The sequence below is a fragment of the Pan paniscus genome, chromosome X, assembly GCF_029289425.2.
Source record: "Pan paniscus chromosome X, NHGRI_mPanPan1-v2.0_pri, whole genome shotgun sequence".
Classification (NCBI taxonomy): domain Eukaryota; kingdom Metazoa; phylum Chordata; class Mammalia; order Primates; family Hominidae; genus Pan; species Pan paniscus.
This window is the reverse complement of record NC_073272.2, coordinates 72,255,001-72,281,320: the sequence shown is the minus strand read 5'-3', so window position 1 is coordinate 72,281,320 and position 26,320 is coordinate 72,255,001. Positions and strand designations below refer to the sequence as shown.

General features: G+C 37.2%; 1 protein-coding gene across 2 annotated transcripts in view; it reads left to right on the top strand.

Annotated features, from left to right (window-relative positions):
* PHKA1 (phosphorylase kinase regulatory subunit alpha 1) overlaps positions 1–26,030 on the top strand; it is a 130,791-nt gene extending 104,761 nt beyond the window's left edge. The window contains exons 24-32 of one of the 2 annotated variants that reach the window (XM_003805252.6): positions 865–943; positions 1,084–1,213; positions 3,258–3,359; positions 4,204–4,319; positions 4,448–4,486; positions 13,383–13,553; positions 22,358–22,411; positions 24,060–24,260; positions 25,483–26,030. In XM_003805252.6, the coding sequence (XP_003805300.3) occupies positions 865–943; positions 1,084–1,213; positions 3,258–3,359; positions 4,204–4,319; positions 4,448–4,486; positions 13,383–13,553; positions 22,358–22,411; positions 24,060–24,260; positions 25,483–25,656 (1,066 nt within the window). In that variant the 3' untranslated portion in view covers positions 25,657–26,030. The remainder of the gene's footprint in view (positions 1–864; positions 944–1,083; positions 1,214–3,257; positions 3,360–4,203; positions 4,320–4,447; positions 4,487–13,382; positions 13,554–22,357; positions 22,412–24,059; positions 24,261–25,482) is intronic. The other variant, XM_003805251.6, reaches the window with a different exon arrangement.
* The last annotated feature ends 290 nt before the right edge of the window (positions 26,031–26,320 follow it).

Here is a 26,320-nt window from a genome sequence, read left to right as displayed (position 1 = left end):
TAGGTAATCCAAAGAAGATGGCATGGTTCATGCCCCAGAGTGCTTTGTGTCAGCAGGAGAATCAGAAGTGTGTGAGGATGTGTGTATACCTGTGTGTGTGTGTGTGTGTGTGTGTGTGTGTGTGTGTGCACGTGTGTGAATTGAAACTATAGAAAATCAAACAACTCTGTCAACTGTGATTGTAAAGTAATAAAATGGCTTCAAAAAGGCACAGCTAGTATTCCATTGTAGGGGTGGGATGCTGAAGAGATGTTGGTTAAAGAAGGAATACATTCTAATGTTCAGTAGCAGAGTAGGGTGACTATTGTTAACAACAATGTATTGTATATTTCAAAATAACTAGAAGAGAGGACTTGAAATGTTCCCAGCCAAAAGAAATAGTAAATGCTCAAGGTGATGGATACCGTAAATACCCTGACTTGATCATTACACATCCTATGTATGTAACAAAACATCACATGTACCCTGTAAATATGTAGAAACATTGTGTATTACAAAAAAAAGCACAGCTTAAAATTAATTTAGTACTTTGTAGCCATAATAGTTACTTGTCAAATGTTCAAAGCTAACTATGAAAGACTAGTCTAGAAGAACATCATGGTGTGAGTTTTAAATAAATTTTGAAGGAGGAAGAGAATCCAGATTTAGAGAGAAGAGAGCAGAGCTCCTCTAAGTTGATATGGGCCAGAGTGGTTTCAGGAGGCAATGAATGAGCTTTGAAGTTTGAAAGAATCAGAATGCTATTGGTAATGATGAAATGTTGAGGCAGTGACTTGGACTTGGATAAAGCTTCTTCATTTTTTCAACATATTTAAGATTAAGTGGTTGTAGAATATTGTCTTTCTTTGCTGTCTTTTTCCTTAGACCTCTGCCCTATGAGGCGCTCACTCAGCTGATAGATGAAGCCAGTGAAGGGGATATGAGCATTTCAATCCTTACACAGGTGAGAAGAATTGTAAAGGCTAATCTGGTGACTGATATTTTAAAGTTTGTTTTCAATTGATCTAGCAATTTCCAAAGACAACAAAATAGGCATTGTGAGACCTAGGCCATTATTTTTGTCTATATCTACTCTGTGTGCAGGAAATAATGGTGTATCTAGCCATGTATATGCGAACCCAGCCTGGCCTCTTTGCTGAAATGTTTCGACTTCGAATTGGTCTGATCATACAAGTTATGGCAACAGAACTGGCCCACTCCCTTCGATGCTCAGGTACTTAATTCAGTAACTATTTTAGGTGGAATTCACTTTTGATGTAAGTTTATAGAGTTTGGAATAAGGAAAGAAAGAAAGCTAAAACATTTTTATCCATAGCTCAGAAGCTGGATATGGCAACCTTGTTCCCCTGTTAGTCACTATTTATGCAAGTCAAGGAGCTGATATGATGACACATTTGTCGATCAGTTCGCAGCTTCAGAATGCCATCTCCTGTGGGCTCTTCACTCCAAATCCCTCTTAACTTATCACTCTTTGCTAACTTCATTTCTCTAACTCTGGAGAGTACTTGAGTGTGACAGACAGAGTTGGGTTAAGATTTAGGCAGTGGAGCGTCTGTACACCAAGAATGAGTCACTACATCAGTGGATCATGGTGTCAGTATTCTGTCTAGTCACCATCATGATTGAATAAAGGAAGATGACATTTTCATTAACATCTATCTGACAAGACTCTCTTTGAAATTAACTATAGGTGTATTTGGCAAGATAAAAGTTTTAGTTAGAAGAATAGTTGGAGCCTGTGAAAGCTGTAGGGCAAAATGGTATAAAGTGTGAAGGGGAACAATGGACCCCTATGACATGACTCCTTATTCCATTAGTATTTGTTTGATTTCAACAAGAATTGCAAAATAATACAGATAGGGATGGCACAAAAAAATAAAATCAAAGTTGTAAAACTCAATTTTAGCCATTCTTTCTGTTAAATTTCCCCCAAAAGACTTTTAATCAAGCTGTTAACAAGTAGCTAAATTTATCAATTTGAGTCAAACCTAACTCAAACACATGAGATAATTTATATTTAAGTAACCCTTTGACAGAAGAGCGCTAACAATTGTTTTATACCTACCATATGCCAGATACTGTGCTTTTTGCTTTAAGTTTACATATATTGTGTCATTTAATCCTTTCAAGAATCCTCTGGAGAAGAAGGTATTATTGTGTCACTTTTACCAATAAAGAAACTGAAACTCAAGAAGGTTAACTAACTTCCCCGAAGCAACATAGCTAGTAAATAGTGGAATTTGAGTCTGAGTCCACCTGATTGCAAATGATTTCTAGTTCAGTACATTGTTATAGATAAACATTATATAGTGTAATTTTTTTTTTGCGAGAGAGTGTGATTGCTCAATAATAAACCTCAATAAGGGATAAGCCCCTGAATATTCACTTTTCCTTAATTTAGCCTGTTATATTTCTTGTTTTCCTGTGGATTCATGAAAACCATGGCTCTTTATTCCTTATAGGATAAAGTCAAGATCCCTGGGTCTGATGTTTAATACCCTCAACAGTCTGGCCTTTATCTTCTACTCCCACAGTACTTCCCACTAATTTTGTCAGTTCCAGTCCTTGGAGATTGATGTCTCCATTGATTTCAAAGGCAGTTATTGTCTATACCTCTCATTTGGCACATAGAATATGCAATGTTTTATTGTTTATCTTGTTTTCATGTTCCATCACTCCCAAAGAGATAGTCAGACTCAAGATTAGGTATCATGTCGTCATACCTGCTTGTATAAATGTTACTTAAAATGATGACCTGCATGTAGTCTACTTTTAATAAATGTGTGATGCTGATTAACATGTTCAAGTTAACCTCATATATTCATAATTTCATGGATTCAAATCTATCTCTTTTAAGTCTCTATTATTTCCAGGCTGAGAAGTTTTAATTATTTTAGTTTATCTGCATATATACATTCATTGTCTTTCTCTGAATGACCTCCAGTTCCATTGTTCTTCTTTCATTCTTCCCACCTTCAAATAAAGATTTTACTAAGTACCCTAATGGTCTGGAAGCAGGGTGAAGAAGAAATCAATTACCTCACTAATCCACAAACTGGATAGTCAGTCCTTAAATAATTAAGAATCTATGGAAGTAAGAATACCTAAGCAGTAGGGTGCTATCAATTTATTTTGTAATTCTGTTCTTCCAATCAAGTGACTCAGTAATTCTAAGCAAGAAAAGAAATAGAGAAAATATAGAGAGGGCATGGCAGGCAAATTAGAAGTCCTTCTGTTCTAACATTTCTGCTGACTAGCTGAGGAAGCCACAGAGGGCCTGATGAATCTCAGTCCTTCAGCCATGAAGAATCTCCTGCATCACATTCTCAGCGGCAAGGAGTTTGGAGTGGAACGAAGCGGTGAGATTGAATAACTGCATTTTCATTTCATACTGTTTGGTTTAAGTGTCTCATAATTTAAAATGTTTTTCCTTCATCACAGGAACCTTTTTCCCCAAATAAATAAACTCCAATATATAAAACAGAAACCAAGCTGTCTTCTGGAACAAGATTTGGAAACCACTATATTTTTCCTTAAATGATATATCAACTAAGTGGATTGATTACTATCATGTTTCATTTTTAACTGTTTAATGCATTCCCTCACATTATCTTAAGCCTCCACTTTAGGACAACTAGCAACCCATATCATCTGAAACTTTCTTGTATTCTAATTGGCAATAATTCAGTAGCTCTTACAGTATTGTATTATGTGTATAGCTGCTTACAGTACTTCTAATGTAACCCTTCAACTTTAAACTCACAAATTAATAGTCCACCTACATTTGTGGTTTTGGTTGGATTTGGCATTGCGTACCTAAAGCAGCAGAGCAAATGAAAAGTGGTCATCTCTCATGCTCAACTTTCAAGGTTAGGGTAAGTAGATATATATGGTCAGATGGATGGATGTCAGACCTTAGAGTGGTAAAAGAAAGTTAAAAAGCAGTGCGTTTCAAGAAGGGTATCTTGCTAAAATGCACATTTTGATTCAGTAGATCTGGGATGGGACCTGAGATTCTACTAACAAACTCGTAGGTGGTACTGATGCTGTTGGTCCATGGACCACATTTCAAATAGCAAGGTTATAGTTTTTAAATTAAGTTAAAAATAAGGATATATATGAAAGTTTTTTTTTAAATGTGATGGGGAAGAAATTGAACCTTATTATCCTCTCTCTTTCTCTGTAATCTCTCATACTACATAGTTCGTCCCACTGATTCAAATGTCAGTCCTGCTATTTCTATCCATGAGATTGGTGCTGTTGGAGCAACCAAAACAGAACGAACTGGGATCATGCAGTTAAAAAGTGAGATAAAGCAGGTAAGATAATACCTGGGAGATTAGCTGGGATATTGCCATGTTTCAGAACATTCTTTTGGAATCAGACTTTGTTGGGTCATTTATTTTGTTTCACATTCTGAGTTTAATTTGAGCCATTTATGTTTCAGGTGGAATTTCGTAGACTGTCAATCTCAGCTGAGAGTCAGGTGAAACAACTAGGGATCATTTAACATGGTTTAACTTACCTTTAGTTCTATATAACATGCATGAGCTCATGGCCTTTTTACAAATAAGATAACAAGTCATGGAGTAGATTGTTTGAATCGCCTTTATAACAGTCATTTTGCAGATAGCTTTCCTTTTTCTGGACCAAAGTACTTTGCTAATTTTAGAAGGAAAGTAACTTGCATCTGATAACAAGAAATTGAAGTTTCTCTTATTAGGACTGATGCAATTTTGGAATTAATTTTCTTTATAAAACAAGACTTAGACTTCAAGCAAAGAGTCTTTGCTTGGCCAGAGTTTAGGTGGGCTTCTCAACCTTTTCCTAGGCCCATTTGTGCACTTCCTTGTAAAATCCAGCTTTAGCAAGAGAACCCTGCTAAGTCAGTTTAGCCAGAAACTCCTATCCTCAATATCTTACCATCCTTGACATCTGATCAGGCTCCTCATCTTCTACCACCCCCAGGTGATGTCCAATCACCCTGGCCTGTCTTCAGCAAAAATCCTGTTAAGATGGTTTAGCCAGAATCCTCCCTACCTCTGATGTTTCCCTCTTAGTAATTTTCCACCCCTTGGCTATAAATTCCCACTTGATTATGTTGTATTCAGAGGGGAGCCCAATCTCTCTCCCTTACTGCAAGACCTCATTGCAATGGTTCTGTACCTATTAACAATGGTCCTGAATAAAGTCTTCCTTACCGTGCTTTAACAAGTATCATTGAATAATTTTTTTCTTCAACAAGATGTAGAAAAGGTGCTGTGGACACATAGAGGGAGAAACATCTAAATCAGTCTGGGAGATAGTGGGAGTCACTAAATACCATGTTGTAGCCTCTTAATTTTTCCTGCAGGTGAGAATAGAGAGCGGTTGCTTTATACAAGGAAATAGTTAACAAAAGCTTCCATAGCTTCTTTTTAAAACTCTAGGAAGTCATGTGGTTTCAAGATCTCCAAGTTGAGAAATTACTGATTTGGCCTCTCCTAGAAGCACATTTTATGAAAAGCTTAAAACTACTCCTCCTGTTTTCAGAATAGAATTATGATAGCTTGCAGTATTGAAACCCCCAGAAGAGGAGTGGTGAAATGGAAATTTGGAGTTTTGTTTTTAGTTTTCGTTTCTTTTTTTTTAGCTTTTTAGCACTGGGGTCTCACTATGTTGTCCAGGCTGGAGTGCAGTGGCTATTAACAGGCACAAAATCCTGGATTCACGCAATCCTCCTACCTCAGTCACCAGAGTGGCTGGGACTAAGGCATGCCACCACCTTGCTATTTGGTTTTTTTAAAAGGAATTAGAAACCATTTAGGAAGACAATGAGCCAGTGCTTGAAGCTTAATTTGAGGTAACTTGAGTACACTCATCAAATACCCTATGGCATTTATATTTATGCAAGAATAAGTATGAAAATGGAGTAAGAAAGGGCCTTGTATTCACTTTACAGTTTTCTCGAATAATTTGAATAATCTGAATATTTTCCTATTTGAAACGTGAAAGAACTACATTCAGTACTGAATAGTACATTGGCATTATTTGTAAATAATCTTTGATTTGGTTGAGAGTTATTGGATAAACATTTTATAATTGTTGATAGTCACTCAGTATTACTTATAAGTTCATTATATATTTACAACTTGAAGTACATGTTCCCAGCTACATTAATATGATGTTGAGACTTGACCTACCCAGCTACATCATTTAAGTTTTTTCTACACATTCACTACCTATAGGTTTTCAAGGGAGCCAAAATCACTAGGACTATAATTTAGAGGATTGAGAGTCCTAAATTTGCATTACTTTCTTATTTCTAAATATTAACTTCCATCCTCACCTGCCTGTCTGGTATTTTGTATTGTTCTAAGCCATTTTTTCCCTATCACTCAAGAATGCCCTCTTTTCTGATTATGAAAAAAAAACATTATAAGGGTATTTTTATTTCTTTTCCCTTCACCATGGCTTCTAGAGTAAAGCTATTTCATCAGCTTTTTAATGATTATGTGCTGACTACATACTGAAATAGTCTGTATTTTTACTCCACTAGTGACTTAAAAGTACAAATAATTGTTTCCTGGCCTCATATCTTTTAAAATTTTATTTTCTCAATTTGTTCTCATAGTCCAGTGGTGGTCATCCCCTGGGTATAGATTTGATGTCACCGTCTTTTATGGTAACTGCTGTGATCTTCTCGTATATGCCATTCACATGTGCTTTGAATATGCTCTTATATAAATCATGACATATACTGGTTGATTAAAAAGAAAATTAATCAAGAATTAAAATAAGTATAAAGCAATTTCATATATGGGGGTGAATCTTTTCATTTATTTTCCAATAACATAGGGAAGGGAGTTCAACTCCAACCTCTTTGCGATTTCAGAAAACAAAATTCAATTTGCTAAGTATTGGTTAAGTATAAATTCTTGGTCCCACCCTAAGTACACAGAGTCAGAAAGACTGTGGATGAGGCCCAGTAATCTGTTTTATTTAGATGATTCTGATGCATTTTTAAGTTTGAAAGCCACTGGGTTAGCTTTTCTTCTGATTATGAATTCATTTAGTAAATATTAATTGAGTGCCAGTTTTGTGCCAGGCACTGTGAACAAAATGGATGTGGTCCTTGCCCTCATGAAGCTTACAATTTAGGAGGACTGACCTCTAATTAAATTTATTTGGTTTAAATCAAAGACTCATAATGGCCTATGATTTCAGATTTCTCAAGCTGAAGAGATTTAGGCTAGACAATTAACAAACAAAAAATGGAAAATTATTCGAAACAATATTAGTATTTTGGTTAACCTAAATCAAATACCCTGTAATGAACTAATAAGACTTGGCCAACTCTATCATATCCACACTAACATAGGACAGGGGTATAGAAGAAAATTTAAAAACTCAAAATGATTGATATTTGGCTTTGGAAAACAGTCTGAATTGTACTTTATCAGATCTATACCCTTTCTGGTTTGACCTCACAATCAACAGCCTAGGATCTTGGTGGTATAAACAAGACAATGAAGATAATTAAATGGCAGTTCATCTACTCAATAGATCAGTGCGATAGTCACTTGCCAATAGAAATGTTTGGGGGCTCTTTTCTTTTTTACATTGCATTGGTTGGTGATTTAGGCATTTGGCCCAAATTAAAACGTGAGAAGTTCTTTTCTCAGAAAATATTTCTATTATCTTCTATCTTATATTCATTTCTGAATTTAAACTGTTAACCACTTTGCCCAATGTATTTTATCCTTTACTTAGTATAAGTTTTTCAAAGTTCATTATGTTTTAGCATGTATCAAAAGTTTATTTTTTTCATTGCTGAATAATATCCTACAAAATTAATGTACCACATTTTATTTATCCATTCATCAGTTGATGGACACCTGGATTGTTTCCACTTTTTGGCTGCTATGAATAATTCTACAATGAACCTTCATGCACAAGTTTTTGTATGGACAAATGTTTTCACTTCTCTCGGATATATATCTAGGAGTGGAAGTCCTGGGTCATATGGTAACTATGTGTCGCATTCTGAAGAACTGCCAGACATGTCCAAAAGGGCTGTACCATTTTACATTCCCACCAGCAGAGTATGAGAGTTCCAATTTCTTTACATCTTCACCAACCCGTACAATTGTCTTTTTTATTATAGCCATCCTGATGGGTGTGAACTGGTATCTCGTAGTGGTTTTGATTTGCATTGCCCTAATAGCTAATGATAGTGGGTGTCTTTTCATGTGCCCAATGGCCATTTGTTTATCTTCTTTAGAGAAATGTCAATTCACATTTGTACCTATTTTAATTTTTTTTTGTCTTTTTATTGTTGAGTTGCAAGGATTCTTTATATATTCTGGATACAAGTCCCTTTTAAGATATAAAATTTGCAAATATTTCTCCCATCCTGTGGGTTGTCTTTTCACTCAATACCATTAAGTATTCTTCAAACAACAAAAATGTTTGATTTCCACAAAGTCCAGTTTGTCTATTTTTTCTTTTGTTAATCATGATGTTTTTGGTGTCATATCTAAGAAGGCTTTGCCTAACCCAAGGTCACAAAGATTTATTCCTATTTGTGTTCTAAGGGTTTTATAGAGTTAGCTGTTATATTTAGGTCTATGATTATGTATGGAGGGATCCCCAAGATCACCCTCAGATTTAATGATTCACTAGGAAGACTCATAGGACTCAGCATATAGTCATACTCACTGCTACGGTTTATTACACCTAAAGGGTACAAGATGCATTGGGCACAGTGTAACTACAGTCAACAATAATTTATTGTACATTTTAAAATAATAAAAAGTATAATTGGGTTGTTTGTAACACAAAGGAAGGATAATTGCTTGAGATAATGGATACCCCTTTTACCCTGATGTGGTTATTATGCATTGTATGCCTGTAACAAAATGTCTCATATACCTCATAAATATATAAACCTACTATGTACCTACAAAAGTTAAAAAAAATTTAAAAGAGTCATTGGTCAAAGTCTAGGGAAAACAGACACAAGCTTCCAGAGTACTCTGTCAGTAGAGTCACCCTGCAATGAGTTGTGACAAGATGTCATTGCCAACCAAGGAAGCTCATAAAGACTCAGCACCCATTGTTCTTGTTGAGGGCTGGTCACGTAAACAGCCTCTGTCTGGCGTGTATCAAAACTCTGGACTCCCAGAAAGAAAGCAAACGTTCAACATAAACCATAGCGTTTGTACAGTTTAGGCATGGTAAGCCACTGTTATTAGTTCTGGGAATGGTGAGAACTCTCCCAGAATCCAAGTTTCTAAGTTTCTAAATGCCAGCCAAGGGCCAACCTTGTAAGCAAGCCTTTCCAAGAATAGCAGTTCTGGCCTACTGTCTTAACTCTTTTCTGCACAATGGGCTTAATTTTTGTGTGTGGTATAAGGTAGAGTTCAACTTCATTCTTTTGCATGTGGATGTCACTGTTCCAGCACCATTTGTTGAAAAGGCTATTTTTCCCTCATTTAATTATCTTGGCGTCCTTGTTGAAAATTAATTGACCAAAATATAATGGTTTATTTTTGAACTCCCTGTTCTATTCCATCGATCTATATGTCCATCCTATACCAATATGACACAGTTTTGATAGTTTTGTAGTTTTGATAGCTTTAGAGTAAATTTTGAAATCAGGAAGTGTGAGCTCTCCAACTTCAGTCTTCTTTTTAAATATGAATGTTAGGATCAGCTTGTCAGTTTCTGCAAAGATCCCAGCTGGTATGTTGATAGAGATTGTATTCAGTCTGTACATCAGTTTTTGAAATATTGCCATCTTAATGATGTTAAGTCTTCTGACCCATGAATATGGAACTATATTTCAATTTATTTAGGTCTTTAATTTCTTTCAACATGTTTTATAGTTTTCAGAGTATTTGTTTTGGACTTCTTTTGTTAAATTTATTCCTACATATTTTGTTATTCTTAACGTTATTTTTAATGGAATTGTTTTCTTAATTTTATTTTAATATTGTTCATTGCTGCTGTTTACAAATACAACTAATTTTTTTATTATAGTAAGACATTTAACATGAGATCTATCCTTTAAAAAATTTTTAAGTGTACAATATAGTATCATTAACTATAGGCTTGATGTTGTACAGTAGATCTCTAGAACGTTTTCATCTTACATAACTGAAACTTTATACCCATTGAATAGCAAGTTCCTGTTTTCCCCTCTACCCAGCCCCTGACAACTACCGTTCTACTCTCTGCTTCTATGGGTTTGGCTGTTTCAGATACATTACATAACTGGAATCATACAGAATTTGTTCTTCTGTGACTGGCTTATTTCTCATAGCATAGTATCCTCCAGGTTCATCGACCCTGTCATATTTTGCAAAATTTCCTTCGTTTTTAAAGGCTGAATAATATTCCATTTTATGTATTACCAGATTTTCTTTTGCCATTCAGTTGTTAATATATATTTAGGTTGTTTTCATATCTTGACTATTGTGAATAATGCTGCATTTGAACATGGGCATGCAAATATCTCTTCAAGATTCTGACTTCAATTCTTTTGGATAAATATCCAGAAGTGGGATTGCTGAATCATATGGTAGTTCTATTTTAAATTTTTGAGGAACCTCCATAATGTGTTCCATAGCGGCTGCGCCATTTTACATTCCCAGCAACAGTGTACAAGGGTCCTAATGTCTTCACATTCTCACCAATACCTGTTATCTTTGGGTGTTTTTTTAACCATGGTCATCCTAACAGGTGTGAGGTGATAGCTCATTGTGGTTTGATCCGCATTTCCATGATGATTAGTGATGTTGAGCATCTTTACATGTGTGTGGTGGCTATTTGTATATCATCTTTGGTGAAATGTCTACTCAAGTAAAATTTAATTGATTTTTGTTATTGATCTTATATCATGAAACTTCACTGAACTCATTTATTAGTTGTAGTTGCTTGTTAGTGAATTCCTTAGAATTTTCTATATACAAGATATGTCATCTGCAAATAGTTTTTACCTCTTCCTTTCCAATCTGGATGCCTTTTATTTCTTTTCTTACTTGATCTCCCTGGTTCAGGCCCCCCATAAAATGTTGAATACAAGTGATAAGAGTGGACATTCTTGTCTTGTTCTGATCTTCGGGGGGAAAGCTTCAGTCTTCAACCACTCATTATGATGTTAGCTGTGGGTTGTTGTAGGAAAAAAATCTAAACTTTTATTAGATTGAGGAGGTTCCCTTCTGTTCCTAGTTTGTTGAGTGTTTTTATCATGAAGGTGTGTCGAATTTTGTTATGTGTTTTTTTCTGTATCTATTAAGATGATGCGTTTTTTATCTTTTATTCTGTTGATGTAGTGTATTACATTAATTGATGTTCAGATGTTAAAACAGCCTTGAATTTCTGGAATCAGTCCCACTTCCTAGTTTGTTGAGTGTTTTTATCATGAAGGTGTGTCGAATTTTGTTATGTGTTTTTTTCTGTATCTATTAAGATGATGCGTTTTTTATCTTTTATTCTGTTGATGTAGTGTATTACATTAATTGATGTTCAGATGTTAAAACAGCCTTGGATTTCTGGAATCAGTCCCACTTCATGTTGTATAATCCTTTTAGTATATCACTGAATTTGGTTTTCTAGTATTTCCTGGAGGATTTTCGCATCTATATTCATAAAGGATATTGGACTGTAGTTTTCTGGTGACATCTTTGTCTGATTTTGGTATCTGGGTAATATTGGCCTCATAGAATGACTTGGGAAGTGTTCCCTTCTCTTTTCTGGAAGAGATTGTGAAGAGCTAGTATTAATTCCTCTTTAAATGTTTTGTAGAATTAACCAGTTAACCCATCTGTGCATGGGCTTTACTACTATGTGGGAACGTTTGTTTATTTGTTTGTTTGTTCATTTGAGACAGAGTCTAACGATATCACCCAAGGTGGTCTCAAACTCCGGGGCTCATGCAATCCTTCCGCCTCAGCCTCCCGAGTAGCTGGGAATACAGGCACAAGCCATATGCCCATGCACCACGAGCCAAGAACCCATACTTTGAAGGAAGTTTTGTACTTACTAATTTGATATATTTGTTTGTAATAGTTCTATTAAGATGTTATCTTTCTTTATGAGTTGGTTTGGGTAGTTTGTGTCTTTATAGGAATTTGTCTGTTTCATTGAGATTATGTAATTTGTCCGCATATGGCTGCAGATGGTATGCCCTTATAATCCTTTTTCTTTCTGAAGGTCAGAATTGAGGTCTTTATTTCCCCTTTTTTTCTTGGTCCTTCTATCTAATGATTTGTCTATTTTGTTGATATTTTCATAGGAAAAAATTGGGGATTCATATGCTTTCTCTATTGTGTTTCTAGTCTCTATTTCATTTCTTTCCACTCTAATCCTTATTATTTCCTTCCTTCTGCTTGCTTTCAATTTAGTTTGCTCTTCTTTCTTTATTGTCTTCAAATGGAAAGTTTGTTTGTTGATTTGAGACATTTATCCTTTCTTTAATATAGGCATTTATAACATAAATTGTTCGTTAAGTGCTGTTTTAACTGCATCCCGTAAGTTTTGCTATGTTGTGCTTTCGTTTTCATTCATTTCATTATTTTCTAATTTTGCTAGTGATTTTTTCCTTAATGCATTTATTATTTAGAAGTGTGTTAATTTCCACATTTGTAAATTTCCTTAATTTCTTTCGATTACTGACTTCTGTTGTGGTTAGAGAACATACTTCATATGATTTCAATTTTAAATTTATTATGGCTCATCTTATGGCCCATGAGGGCAACAAACTAAACCATGGATGAGCTACAAGTTTAACAGAGATAATCACGTCAAGAGACAGCTAAGAATGTCCCAAATCATCAGTATTTTTATGACTTTTCTCATGTATCACCAGATTGCTTTCAAAAAGGATTGTACCAGCGTACAGCACTGCTAGCTACATATAAGTCTACTAGCTTCACTATAACCTCTTTGTCTTGGCTGCTTCACTTAATATTTGGTTTATAATTCTGCAGAGTAGGTTTATTGTTCACTATAAAGTTCAAAGACTTGGGCCGGGCGTGGTGGCTCACGCCTGTAATCCCAGCACTTTGGGAGGCCCAGGCGGGCGGATGATGAGGTCAGGAGATCAAGACCATCCTGGCTAACACGGTGAAACCCTGTCTCTACTAAAAATACAAAAAGTTAGCCGAGCATGGTGGCGGGCGCCTGTAGTCCTAGCTACTCGGGAGGCTGAGGCAGGAGAATGGCATGAACCCGGGAGGCAGAGCTTGCAGTGAGCCGAGATTGCGCCACGCCACTGCACTCCAGCCTGGGCGACAGAGCGAGACTCCATCTCAAAAAAAAAAAAAAAAAAGTTCAAAGACTTCGTCATAGAAACAGAGATAACTTTTGATTTATGTTCTTTCCTCTCCTCTTCCAAGTCACCTGGAACCTCTATGACTCCAAGTAGTGGGTCCTTTCCTAGTGCATATGATCACCAGTCATCTAAAGATAGTCGTCAAGGTCAATGGCAACGCCGAAGAAGGCTGGATGGGGCACTGAATAGAGTTCCAGTTGGATTTTATCAGAAAGTATGGAAAGTTTTGCAGAAGGTGAGCATAATACATTGTTGATGTCTCATTTTTGCCCCTTGAAATTCTCAGTCTCCTTGGCAGAGATATGACATGACTGTAATATAATCACTGCAATTATGTAAAAGTCATAACTCAGATAGACAAAACCAAGAAGAAAACATAAAAATGAAACAGTTGATTTGTTATTGTGGCATTATTAATAATTTAGTCTCTTTCTATTATTGTTGCCATAGTCTTGTTTCTAAATTAGACTTTTAAAATCATCACCTCTCTGCTTCTGGCCATAGTTGGACATTGTGATACATTTGCTGCTAATCAAATGAATTTGTTACTAAAGAGCTAACTTTCTTTGTAGCTGTGGAGGGTTGTAAATGTTATTTGTAGCAACGTGCTATCAGTAGAGTAAAACAAATGTATCAGTAGAGTAAAACCAAGTATCAGTAGAGTAAAACAAATGCAGTACTTGGGGAGTTTGTGTTAGGAGTTATTACCTATATTTTTTCTTGGATGAAAACTACGAAATAAATGCAAAGTCATAATGATGGTAATAGTTCGGAGACTCTTTGATGTGACCAATATTTATTTTTCTTTTGAAGGCCTATTTGGCCAAAGAAATTTAAGGGCATGCCACACTATTATGGTGGTGACAGTTTTAGAGGGCCAAGAACACTATTATGCTCAGCATAGGTCTCATTCATAGTCTCTTAGGTGCCACTTTCTGCATCACTGGCTTTAATAAGGACCTGAAGATCACTTCATCCAGGACTTAAAACCCTTTAGTTATGTTTTTTCCCCTTTGGGCATGGATATTCTTCCAAGGACAGAATCAGGTGATCTTTTGGAAAGGTAAAAGTTGGTTCCTCAGACTATGGGCTCTGGCAATCTTCCTTTAAAGAGTACTGATAACTTGCTTTTTTTGCAGCTAACTTCTATAGCACAATGGTGACAAATATTATTTTATCTCTTCAGTTATGCATGGATTATGGCAATGTTCTATGTGCTCATACAGCAAAGAACAAAACAGACAATAATCTTCATTCTCCTTGAACTTATATTCTACTAGGGAGGAACAAATTATAAATAATAAACAGTAAATAAGCAAAGTATCTAGAATGTTAAAAGATGATAAGTACTGTGTAAAAACAAGAACAGGGTATGAGTATTTATGAAGGGATGGGATGCTTAGCTAGCAAATGTAGTAACGGTACATGTCCGATAAATGCATGTCTTGATTTCATTTTCAAATTAAGACTTTATGTTCAAAGAAAAGCACTTAAAATTTAAATGAAAATATATTGTTTTAAATCATTCATAAACCAATATCTCTCATATACAACATGCAGTGTACAGTAATTAAAATTGGCATTTCTGAAAGCTTTGTTATAAAGATATTTAGAGTTATACCCAGTAACAGATAGTTTTGTTGAATACTGTAATATGGAACAATAGCCAGTTCTATAAATGACTTTAAAATTCTAAAACTATTGGTGTGCTAGGAATGACAAATTTGATTTGTGTGAATACTCTTTAAATTCTGTAAAGGTTTTTTTTTCTTTTTTTTTAATTATACTTTAAGTTCTAGGGTACATGAGCACAATGTGCAAGCTCGTTACATAGGTATACATGTGCCATGCTGGCCCACTGCACCCATCAACCCGTCATTTACATTAGGTATTTCTCCCAATGCTATCCCTCCCCTCGCCCCCCACCCCACGACAGACCTGCTGTGTGATGTTCCCCACCCTGAGACCAAGTGTTCTCATTGTTCAGTTCCCACCTATGACTGAGAACATGTGGTGTTTGGTTTTCTGTCCTTGTGATAGTTTGCTCAGAATGATGGTTTCCAGCTTCGTCTATGTCCCTGCAAAGGACATGAACTCATGCTTTTTTATGGCTGCATAGTATTCCATGGTATATATGTGCCACATTTTCTTAATCCAGTCTATCATTGATGGGCATTTGCATTGGTCCCAAGTCTTTGCTATTGTGAATAGTGCCGCAATAAACATACATGTGCATGTATCTTTATAGTAGCATGATTTATAATACTTTGGGTATATACCTAGTAATGCGATTGCTGGGTCGAATGGTATTTCTAGTTCTAGATCCTTGAGGAATCACCACACTGTCTTCCGCAATGGTTGAACTAGTTTACACTCCCACCAACAGTGTAAAAGCGTTCCTATTTATCCACATCCTCTCCAGCATTTGTTGTTTCCTGACTTTTTAATGATCACCATTCTAACTGGTGTGAGATGGTATCTCATTGTGGTTTTGATTTGCATTTCTCTGATGACCAGTTATGATGAGCATTTTTTCACATGTCTGTTGCCTGCATAAATGTCTTCTTTTGAGAAGTGTCTGTTCATATCCTTTGCCCACTTTTTGATGGGGTTGTTTCATTTTTTCTTGTAAATTTGTTTAAATTCTTTGTAGATTCTGGATATTAGCCCTTTGTCAGATGGGTAGATTGCAAAAAATTTCTCCCATTCTGTAGGTTGCCTGTGCACTCTGATGGTAGTTTCCTCTGCTATGCAGAAGCTCTTTAGTTTAATTAGATCCCATTTGTCTATGTAGGCTTTTGTTGCAATTGCTTTTGGTGTTTTAGTGATGAAGTCCTTGCACATGCCTATTGCCTAGGTTTTCTTCTAGGGTTTTTATGGTTTTAGGTCTAACATTTAAGTCTTTAATCCATCTTGAATTAATTTTTGTATGAGGTGTAAAGAAGGGATCCAGTTTCAGCTTTCTACATATGGCTAGCCAGTTTTCCCAGCACCATTTATTAAATAGGGAATCCTTTCCCCATTTCTTGTTTTTGTCAGGTTTGTCAAAGATCAGGTGGTTGTAGGTGTGTAGTGTTATTTCTGAGGCCTCTCTTCTGTCCCATTGGTCTATATCTCTGTTTTGGTACCAGTACCATGCTGTTTTGGTTACTGTAGCCTTGTAGTATAGTTTGAAGTCAGGTAGCGTGATGCCTCCAGCTTTCTTCTTTTTCTTAGGATTGACTTGGCAATGCGGGCTCTTTTTTGGTTCCATATGAACTTTAAAGTAGTTTTTTTCCAAGTCTGTGAAGAAAGTCATTGGTAGCTTGATGGGGATGGCATTGAATCTATAAATTATCTTGAGCAGTATGGCCATTTTCATGATATTGGTTCTTCCTATCCATGAGCATGGAATGTTCTTCCATTTGTTTGTGTCCTCTCTTATTTCCTTGAGCAGTGGTTTGTAGTTCTCCTTGAAGAGGTCCTTCACATCCCTTGTACGTTGGATTCCTAGGTATTTTATTCTCTTTGAAGCAATTGTGAATGGGAGTTCACTCATGATTTGGATCTCTGTTTATTATTAGTATATAGGAATGCTTGTGAATTTTGCACATTGATTTTTTTCCTGAGACTTTGCTGAAGTTGCTTATCAGCTTAAGGAGATTTTGGGCTGAGACGATGGGGTTTTCTAAATATACAATCATGTCATGTGCAAACAGGGACAATTTGACTTCCTCTTTTCCTAATTGAATACGCTTTATTTCTTTCTCTTGTCCGATTGCCCTGTCCAGAACTTCCAACACTATGTTGAATAGGAATAGTGAGAGAGGGCATCCCTGTCTTGTGCCAGTTTTCAAAGGCAATGCTTCCAATTTTTGCCCATTCAGTATGATATTGGCTGTGGGTTTGTCTTAAATAGCTCTTATTATTTTGAGATATGTTCCATCAATACCTAATTTATTGAGAGTTTTTAGCATGAAGGGCTTTTGAATTTTGTTGAAGGCCTTTTCTGCATCTATTGAGATAATCATGTGGTTTTTGTCGATGGTTCTGTTTATGTGATGGATTACTTTTATTGATTTGCATATGTTGAAGCAGCCTTGCATCCCAGGGATGAAGCCGACTCGATCATGGTTGATAAGCTTTTTGATGTGCTACTGGATTCGGTTTGCCAGTATTTTACTGAGGATTTTCCCATTGATGTTCATCAGGGATATTGGTCTAACATTCTCTTTTTTTGTTGTGTCTCTGCCAGGCTTTGGTATCAGGCTGATGCTGGCCTCATAAACTGAGTTAGAGAGGATTCCCTCTTTTTCTATTGATTGGAATAGTTTCAGAAGGAATGGTACCAGCTCCTCTCTGTACCTCTGGTAGAATTCGGCTGTGAATCCCTCTGGTCCTGGACTTTTTTTTGGTTGGTAGGCTATTAATTATTGCCTCAATTTCAGAACCTGTTACTGGTCTATTCAGAGATTCAGTTTCTTCCTGGTTTAGTCTTGAGAGGGTGTGCGTGTCCAGGAATTTATCGATTACTTCGAGATTTTCTAGTTTATTTGCATAGAGGTGTTTATAGTATTCTCTGATGGTATTTTGTATTTCTGTGGGATTGGTGGTGATATCCCCTTTATCATTTTTTATTGTGTCTATTTGATTCTTCTCTCTTTTCTTCTTTGTTAGTGTAGCTAGCAGTCTATCAATTTTGTTGATCTTTTCAAAAAACCAGCTCCTGGATTCATTGATCTTTTGAAGGGTTTTTTGTGTCTCTGTCTCCTTCAATTCTGCTCTGATCTTAGTTATTTCTTACCTTCTGCTAGCTTTTGCATTTGTTTGCTCTTGCTTCTCTAGTTCTTATAATTGTGATATTAGGGTGTCAATTTTAGATCTTTCCTGCTTTCTCTTGTGGGCATTTAGTGCTATAAATTTCCCTCTACACACTGCTTTCAATGTCCCAGAGATTCTGGTATGTTGTGTCTTTGTTCTCATTGGTTTCAAAGAACACCTTTATTTCTGCCGTCATTTCGTTATGTACCCAGTATTCATTCAGGAGCAGGTTGTTCAGTTTCCATGTAGTTGTGCAGTATTGAGTTAGTTTATTAATCCTGAGTTCTAATTTGATTGCACTGTGGTCTGAGAGACAGTTTGTTGTGATTTCTGTTTTACATTTGCTGAGAAGTGCTTTACTTCCAACTATGTGGTCAATTTTAGAATAAGTGCCGTGTGGTGCTGACAAGAATGTATATTCCGTTGGTTTGGGGTGGAGAGTTCTGTAGATGTCTATTAGGTGTGCTTGGTGCAGAGCTGAGTTCAAGTCCTGGATATCCTTGTTAACCTTCTGTCTCACTGATCTGTCTAATACTGACATGGGGTGTTAAAGTCTGCCATTATTATTGTGTGGGAGTCTGAGTCTCTTTCTAGGTCTCTAAGGACTTGCTTTATGAATCTGAGTGCTCCTGTATTGGGTGCATATATAGTAGGATAGTTAGCTCTTCTTGTTGAATTGATCCCTTTCCCGTTATGGAATGGCCTTCTTTGTCTCTTTTGATCTTTGTTGGTTTAAAGTCTGTTTTATCAGATACTAGGATTGCAAACTCTGCTTTTTTTTGCTTTCCATTTGCTTGGGAGATCTTCTTCTATCCCTTTATTTTCAGCCTATGTGTGTCTCTGCACAAGAGATGGGTCTCCTGAATACAGCATACTGATGGGTCTTGACTCTTTATCCAATTTGCCAGTCTGTGTCTTTTAATTGCAGCATTTAGCCCATTCACATTAAGGTTAATATTGTTATGTGTGAATTTGATCCTGTCATTACGATGTTAGCTAGTGATTTTGCTCGTTAGTTGATGCAGTTTCTTCCTAGCATTGATAGTCTTTACAATTTGGCATGTTTTTGCAGTGGCTGGTACCGGTTGTTCCTTTCCATGTTTATTGCTTCCTTCAGGAGCTCTTGTAAGGCAGGCCTGGTGGTGACAGAATCTCTCAGCATTTGCTTGTCTCTAAAGGATTTTATTTCTCCTTCACTTATGAAGCTTAGTTTGGTTGGATATGAAATTCTGGGTTGAAATTTCTTTTCTTTAAGAATGTTGAATATCGGCCCCCACTCTCTTCTGGCTTGTAGAGTTTCTGCCGAGAGATCAGCTCTTAGTTTGATGGGCTTCCCTTTGTGGGTAACCCACCCTTTCTCTCTGGCTGCCCTTAATATTTTTTTCCTTCATTTCAACCTGGGTGAATCTGACAATTATGTGTCTTGGTGTTGCTCTTTTTGAGAAGTATCTTTGTGTTGTTCTCTTTATTTCCTGAATTTGAATGTTGGCCTGCCTTGCTAGTTTGGGGAAGTTCTCCTGGATAGTATCCTGCAGAGTGTTTTCCAACTTGGTTCCATTCTCCCCGTCACTTTCAGGTACACCAATCAGACGTACATTTGGTCTTTTCACATAGTCCCATATTTCTTGGAGGCTTTGTTCGTTTCTTTTTACCCTTTTTTGTCTACACTTCTCTTCTTGCTTTATTTCATTAATTCAGTCGTCAGTCACTGATATCCTTTCTTCCGCTTGATTGAATTGGTTACTGAAGCTTGTGCGTGCATCACGTAGTTCTCGTGCCGTGGTTTGCAGCTCCATCAGGTCACTTAAGGTCTTCTCTCCACTGTTTATTCTAGTTAGCCATTCATCTAATCTTTTTTCAAGGTTTTTACCTTCCTTGTGATGGGTTCAAACATCCTCCTTTAGCTCAGAGAAGTTTGTTGTTACCAGCCTACTGAAGCCTACTTCTGTCAGCTTGTCAAAGTCATTCTCCATCCAGCTTTGTTCCGTTGCTGGTGAGGAGCTGTGATCCTTTGGAGGAGAAGAGGTGCTCTGGGTTTTAGAATTTTCAGCTTTTCTGCTCTGGTTTCTCCCCATCTTTATGGTTTTATTTACCTTTGGTCTTTGATGTTGGTGACCTACAGATGGGGTTTTGGTGTGGATGTCCTTTCTGTTGATGTTGATGCTATTCCTTTCTGTTTGTTAGTTTTCCTTCTTGCAGTCAGGTCTCTCAGCTGCAGGTCTGTTGGAGTTTGCTGGAGGTCCACTCCAGACCCTCTTTGCCTGGTCATCACCAGCAGAGGCTGCAGAACAGCAAATACTGCTGCCTGATCCTTCCTCTGGAAGCTTCGTCTCAGGGGGCCCCTGCCTGTATGTGGTGTCATTCAGCCCCTAGTAGGAGGTGTCTCCCAGTTAAGCTACACGGGGGTCAGGGACCCACTTGAGGAGGCAGTCTGTCCTTTCTTAGAGCTCAAACACTGTGCTGGGAGAACCACTGCTCTCTTGAGAGCTGTCAGACAGGGACGTTCAAGTCTGCATAAGTTTCTGCTGCCTTTTGTTCAGCTGTGCCCTCCCACCAGAGGTGGAATATATAGAAGCAACAGGCCTTGCTGAGCTGAGGTGGGCTCTACCCAGTTCGAGCTTCCCAGGCAGCTTTGTTTACCTACTCACGCCTCAGCAATGGCAGACACCCCTCCACCAGCCAGGCTGCTGCCTTGCAGTTCGATCTCAGACTGCTGTGCTAGCAGTGGGCAAGGCTCTCTGGGCATGGGACCTGGTGAGCCATGCATGGGATATAATCTCCTGGTGTGCTATTTGCTAAGACCACTGGAAAAGTGCAGTATTTGGGCGGGAGTGTCTCTGTTTTCCAAGTACAGTCTGTCACGGCTTCCCTTGGCTAGGAAGGGGAAATCCCCCAACCCCTTGCGCTTCCCGGGTGAGGTGATGCCCCACCCTGTTTTGGCTTGCCCTCCGTGGGCTGCACCCACTGTCCAACCAGTCCTAATGAGATGAACCAGGTACCTCAGTTGGAAATGCAAAAATCACCTGTCTTCTGCATTGATCACACTGGGAGCTGCAGACTGGAGCTGTTCCTATTTGGCCATCTTGAAATGGAGACCCAAGGTTTTTTATAAACATCTTTTTTATTTATCAATCATAACATGGCAAAATTGCACACTTGCCATTTCTGAAAAGTGATCCAAACTCTACATCCACAGATGAAAAATTCTTATAGAATTTTGTGAAAAGCATACATTTTGAGTTAAACAAATTTTATAGCTGTTGGAGTGCCATGAAATTAATACTTGCATTTTGGACTGCTGTAGTTTATACTTTTTATATGTTTCAAATCAGGTGTGCACCATTTGTACTTAGAACACCACAAAATGAAGTATCTAAAATCCCTTGATTTTAATATGTGTTGTGGTTTATTAACAAATGATAGTAATTTCTTACACATTTTTGGAAATTACTTGTATAAGAATATATGCATCTGCTTATGGATACAGTGTGTAAATAAAACTTGTGCTCACCAAACTATCGCAAGGACAGAAAACCAAACACCGTGTATTCTCACTCATAGGTGGGAATTGAACAATGGGAACACTTGGACACAGGATGGGGAACATCACACACCGGGGCCTGTCATGGGGTGGGGGGAGGGGGGAGGGAGAGCATTAGGAGGTATACCTAATGTAAATGACGAGTTAACGGGTGCAGCACACCCACATGGCACATGTATACATATGTAACGAACCTGCACGTTGTGCACATGTACCCTAGAACTTAAAGTATAATAATAAAAAAAAAACAAGTGTTAAAAAAAAAAGGAAAACTTTTGCTCACTAAAATATAAGTAAATAAATAAATGCATGTCTTGAGTTTTTTCCTATGGCCTAAAATTGTTTTCTAAGGCCTGTTTGTGATGGCCGTGCAACCTAGTATGATATCTTTCCAGATAGTCTCTGAATATTTGGGACTAGTCTATCCCAAAAGATAGAGCTTTCCTACTCATTCCATTTCCCTAAGTAGAGGATGAACCTTAGGTCTCCTATAGTCCAATCCTGCATCTTGGCACTTAGGCATCACAACTCCATGGCAAGGGCACTTGGACTGCAGAGCCCCTTGCTAGTCTGTGATTACTCAGCATATACCACATGAGGCACACTTAGAAATACAGTGTCTCCTCATAGCCTCCCCGTTGTTTGTCTATCCTTGGTGATATGGTTTTTGGTGATATGGTTTTTTTTCTGTTTTGCAGTGTCACGGACTTTCTGTTGAAGGGTTTGTCCTTCCTTCTTCTACCACTAGAGAGGTAAGAGTCTCTTTCTTGCACATTTATGTGACTGATAACTTTGCTGGCTAAAGTATCCCAGTGATCACTTACTTTTCAAAGTGACAGATCTATGCTTTTATAAATCAACTGAACATGAAATGCATTTGAAGAAAAGAGAATTTTTTTAATTGAAAGAGAATATTATAGAATAAGTGGATTACTTTATATGAAGACAAATTCTTTTAATGGTTGATTAAGTTAGGCTGGCTTATGTGAGCATTGTGAGGGTTAGACAAGGCAGAGGGATCAAAATCTATGAATGCATGACTTCTCATGTCTCCCGTCCTTCACATTCCCACCTTTCTCTAGTAGGATGTTTGTAGACCATTAGAACATAAACCAGTGGTTGTTAGCTACAACTATATGTTGGGGTAACCCGGGTTCCAATTTCCAATTTAGTGGATTAGAATCTCCAGGGATGGGACGTGAGCATCTGTATGTTTTTTAATCTATAGAATGATTGTGATGTATAACCGTGGTTGGAAAATATTACCATGAACCACAGACACAGATTATCAGATGCTTTTATATTTTCCTTTTTGTCCAAACTACACAGAAATTATAAAAACTAGCTTTTACACAGAGTCAACAAAGGAGCTAGTGTTAGCATGATTGAAGTAGTAAGATTCAGTAGTAGAAAGTTCTCAAAAATGCTGGGGTTGTTTCAGATAGCATCTTGGGGGACAGGTACAGAAAGCTAATGTTATGCTTCAGGGCTTCACTATTGCCTACAGGCCTTTTCTCTAATCAAGAATGCCATGTCCCCCATTTGTCTTTTCTCTACCTTTACGCAAGAGTGAAATGTTCATATAATTAATAATACATACCTGAATAGTACCTTTAAGAGTCTTCAAACATTATTTTTACATTTTTAAATTTGGCCTTAAACACCATTATGTAAAATAGGTAAAGAAGGAATTATCATTCCTAATTTATGGATAAGGAAACAAATTTAGAGATTAATTGTCTAAGGTTGTATAACTAGTAACTAACAAAGATAAGACTTGAACCCAAGTCTTTATACTCCAAATCTACATTGCCTCCCTAGAGGATATACTCAATACAAGTTTACCAAAGTATACTTCTCAATCCCCTTCACCCCAAAATAACTTTACATTTCTTAATGCCCTTTTTAATCTAATAGTATATGGATGTTTTACATAATTCTAATTTTTATGTATTATACATACAATTTTAAGTTTTACCTCAGTTTTTCCTTTATTTACGGTGATCAGATTTTAATAAACAGTCATGTAAAAACTCATGAAGTTGCTATGCCATGATATGCTGTTCCCATGTTTAGGTTACCTCTAGTTTTACACTTGTGACTAAAGCTACTATAAGTACTCTTCTATATGGAGCTTTCTTCCTCTTTTGAATTACTATCTTAGGATGAACTCTCAGAAATAGGATTATGGGTTAGAGGGCATGGACACTCTTATAGCTCTTGTTATGCATTGCCAGATTGCCCTCCAAAAAGATTGAAGCAGTTTACTCACTCAGTTATTTTGAAGGGGGCTGAATCAATGCTCATGGCTACAGTGTTTTTACTGCCTTTCAGAGCAGGTGATTGATGTTTCTTGGATGATGGACTCTTAGGAAGTGATTTTCTTTTTCTCTATCACAGATGACTCCAGGTGAGATTAAATTCTCTGTTCATGTGGAGTCTGTCCTGAATCGTGTACCTCAGCCAGAGTACCGCCAGCTGCTGGTTGAAGCCATCCTTGTCCTCACCATGCTGGCAGATATTGAAATTCATAGCATCGGAAGCATCATTGCTGTGGAAAAAATAGTGCATATTGCCAATGACTTGTTCCTTCAAGAACAGGTAGGCAAACCTGTTGTTTTCTCGATAGAGAAATGTTTTTACTCCAACCTGATGACATTCAGAGGTCTTTGAGGAGCCACGGTCACTTTCTTGTGCCCTCTTCCTCATACTTCTTTTCTGGGCCCCCTTTGTAGCGGCTCTGAGCTCTGTTTGCAAAAGAAGTAGGCCGCAGGAAGACCTCTGTCTTTCACCATGTGTTTTTGGTTTGTGTTAGAGGGTAAAGTTGCCTGGAACTCAGGAGGCTTTATGCTTTTCCCTGAAAGGCCCTGAAGCATACCATTAGCATCATATTTCAAATTTCTGATCACAATGCTTTTTGTAGCTTTAAGGACTTAATAAGAAACTACTGGATGGCATATCCTTTCTGAACTATTGAGGAAAAGAGATTTGGTTTTAGTTTTACTTTGCTTTTGCTATTCACCTATAGGAAAATACGAAAGTGAAACTTTTATTCCTACATTTTTCTTATTTTCTTAATAAATCTTCTTCCAGGAAATTATCCACATTCAAAAATACAAACTATTGAAAGTGTCCCAAATGTTGCCCGTATTAACAGTAGGAGCACATAAGTGAAGGACAGGCACTGTTGGCAGTAAAAAAATTTTCAAAACATATAATAGGTGGTTTCATTCTGTTAGCCACTGGGAGGAGATGCAAAAGAAAAATATCCAGGGCTTTCTAAGACAATTCTAATTTTAAAAATTATGGATTGCTGTCAGTCCATGTATCTAAAAATGTGTTCCCTTTTAGGCATAGACCTCTAGCCTCAGAAAACTTAGTCTATTTGAATTAAGTCGCCTTAGAAAGAAATCATGATCAAATGCAGGATAAAAGAATACAAGCTGAAATTAGTAGTACTAGAAGGAGTCAGACCAAAGCTCTACTAGGGTGATTTGTGTTAACATTTGTCTATTAATAGGTATGACTCAATAGATGAATGATTATATTTAACTTTTAGAAATTGATCATAATGGGGAAAATTCTAAACAATTAATAATTTTTAAATAATTTACATGATTTGGGGACCTAGTGAAAAATGCCTGTATACAAACTCATATTCACCCTTTTGTCCATAAACCTATTTCTTCCTGGATAAACAGTCTAGGGCCCAACTAATTGGTGTTGGGGGGGAGGTTCTGAATTATGCTAATCAGGACTTTACTTAGTAGGATTGGTAATTTTTCCTTTCCTCTATGTTCTTCTACCCTTAAAAACCAAACAGAAAACCCTTGGCGCAGATGATACCATGTTGGCAAAGGATCCCGCATCTGGCATCTGTACTCTTCTGTATGACAGTGCACCCAGTGGCAGGTTTGGCACCATGACCTACCTCTCCAAGGCAGCCGCCACCTACGTGCAGGAGTTCCTGCCCCACAGCATCTGTGCCATGCAATGAGGGCTTTGGTTCCTGACTTCTGGGAGCCTTTTGACAGCTGGTCCCTGCCTCGGTTGATTGTGCATGGAACTAAAATGTTATTGCCTAATCACTCCAACCCTGCCCCTTTCTGTCCCATCCTTCCCAAGAAGAGAGAACTTTTTCGATAAACTAACTACTGTAGAAGAAGTGAACACTTACCTGGAGGCTCACCTTGCAGAACCAGTGACAATCTTATGAGTATAATGAACACTCAACCAGGCCTGTCATGATTGGCTTTATTTCTTTCATCATTCATAAAAGTTTGCATGTGTTTTTATTCTCTAGATCTGTTACCAATATAGTTTTCTAACTCCTGTTTGGGGAGCAAGTGTTAATAATAACTTATTCCTAAAGCTTGGTTTTTCTTTTTTGTGATTTTATTGTGTATATGAGTGGTGGGTACTTTGGGACATTATTTCAAATGAGTAAACTCTAAATTGTTAAATATTTATGCTGCTATAAATTAGAATTACCTATTCTACGTGCCTTTTCTTAGGAAAAGAGAGTACTGGATCATGGTTTTCTTCCTTACTTACAGGTTGCTTCACACTGAGTGATAATTTAAAATTGTTTCTATGTAGAATCATTGTATCTACTGTTGCCCTCTCTGTGTCTGCACACATAATGCCTCTCTCACTTTGGT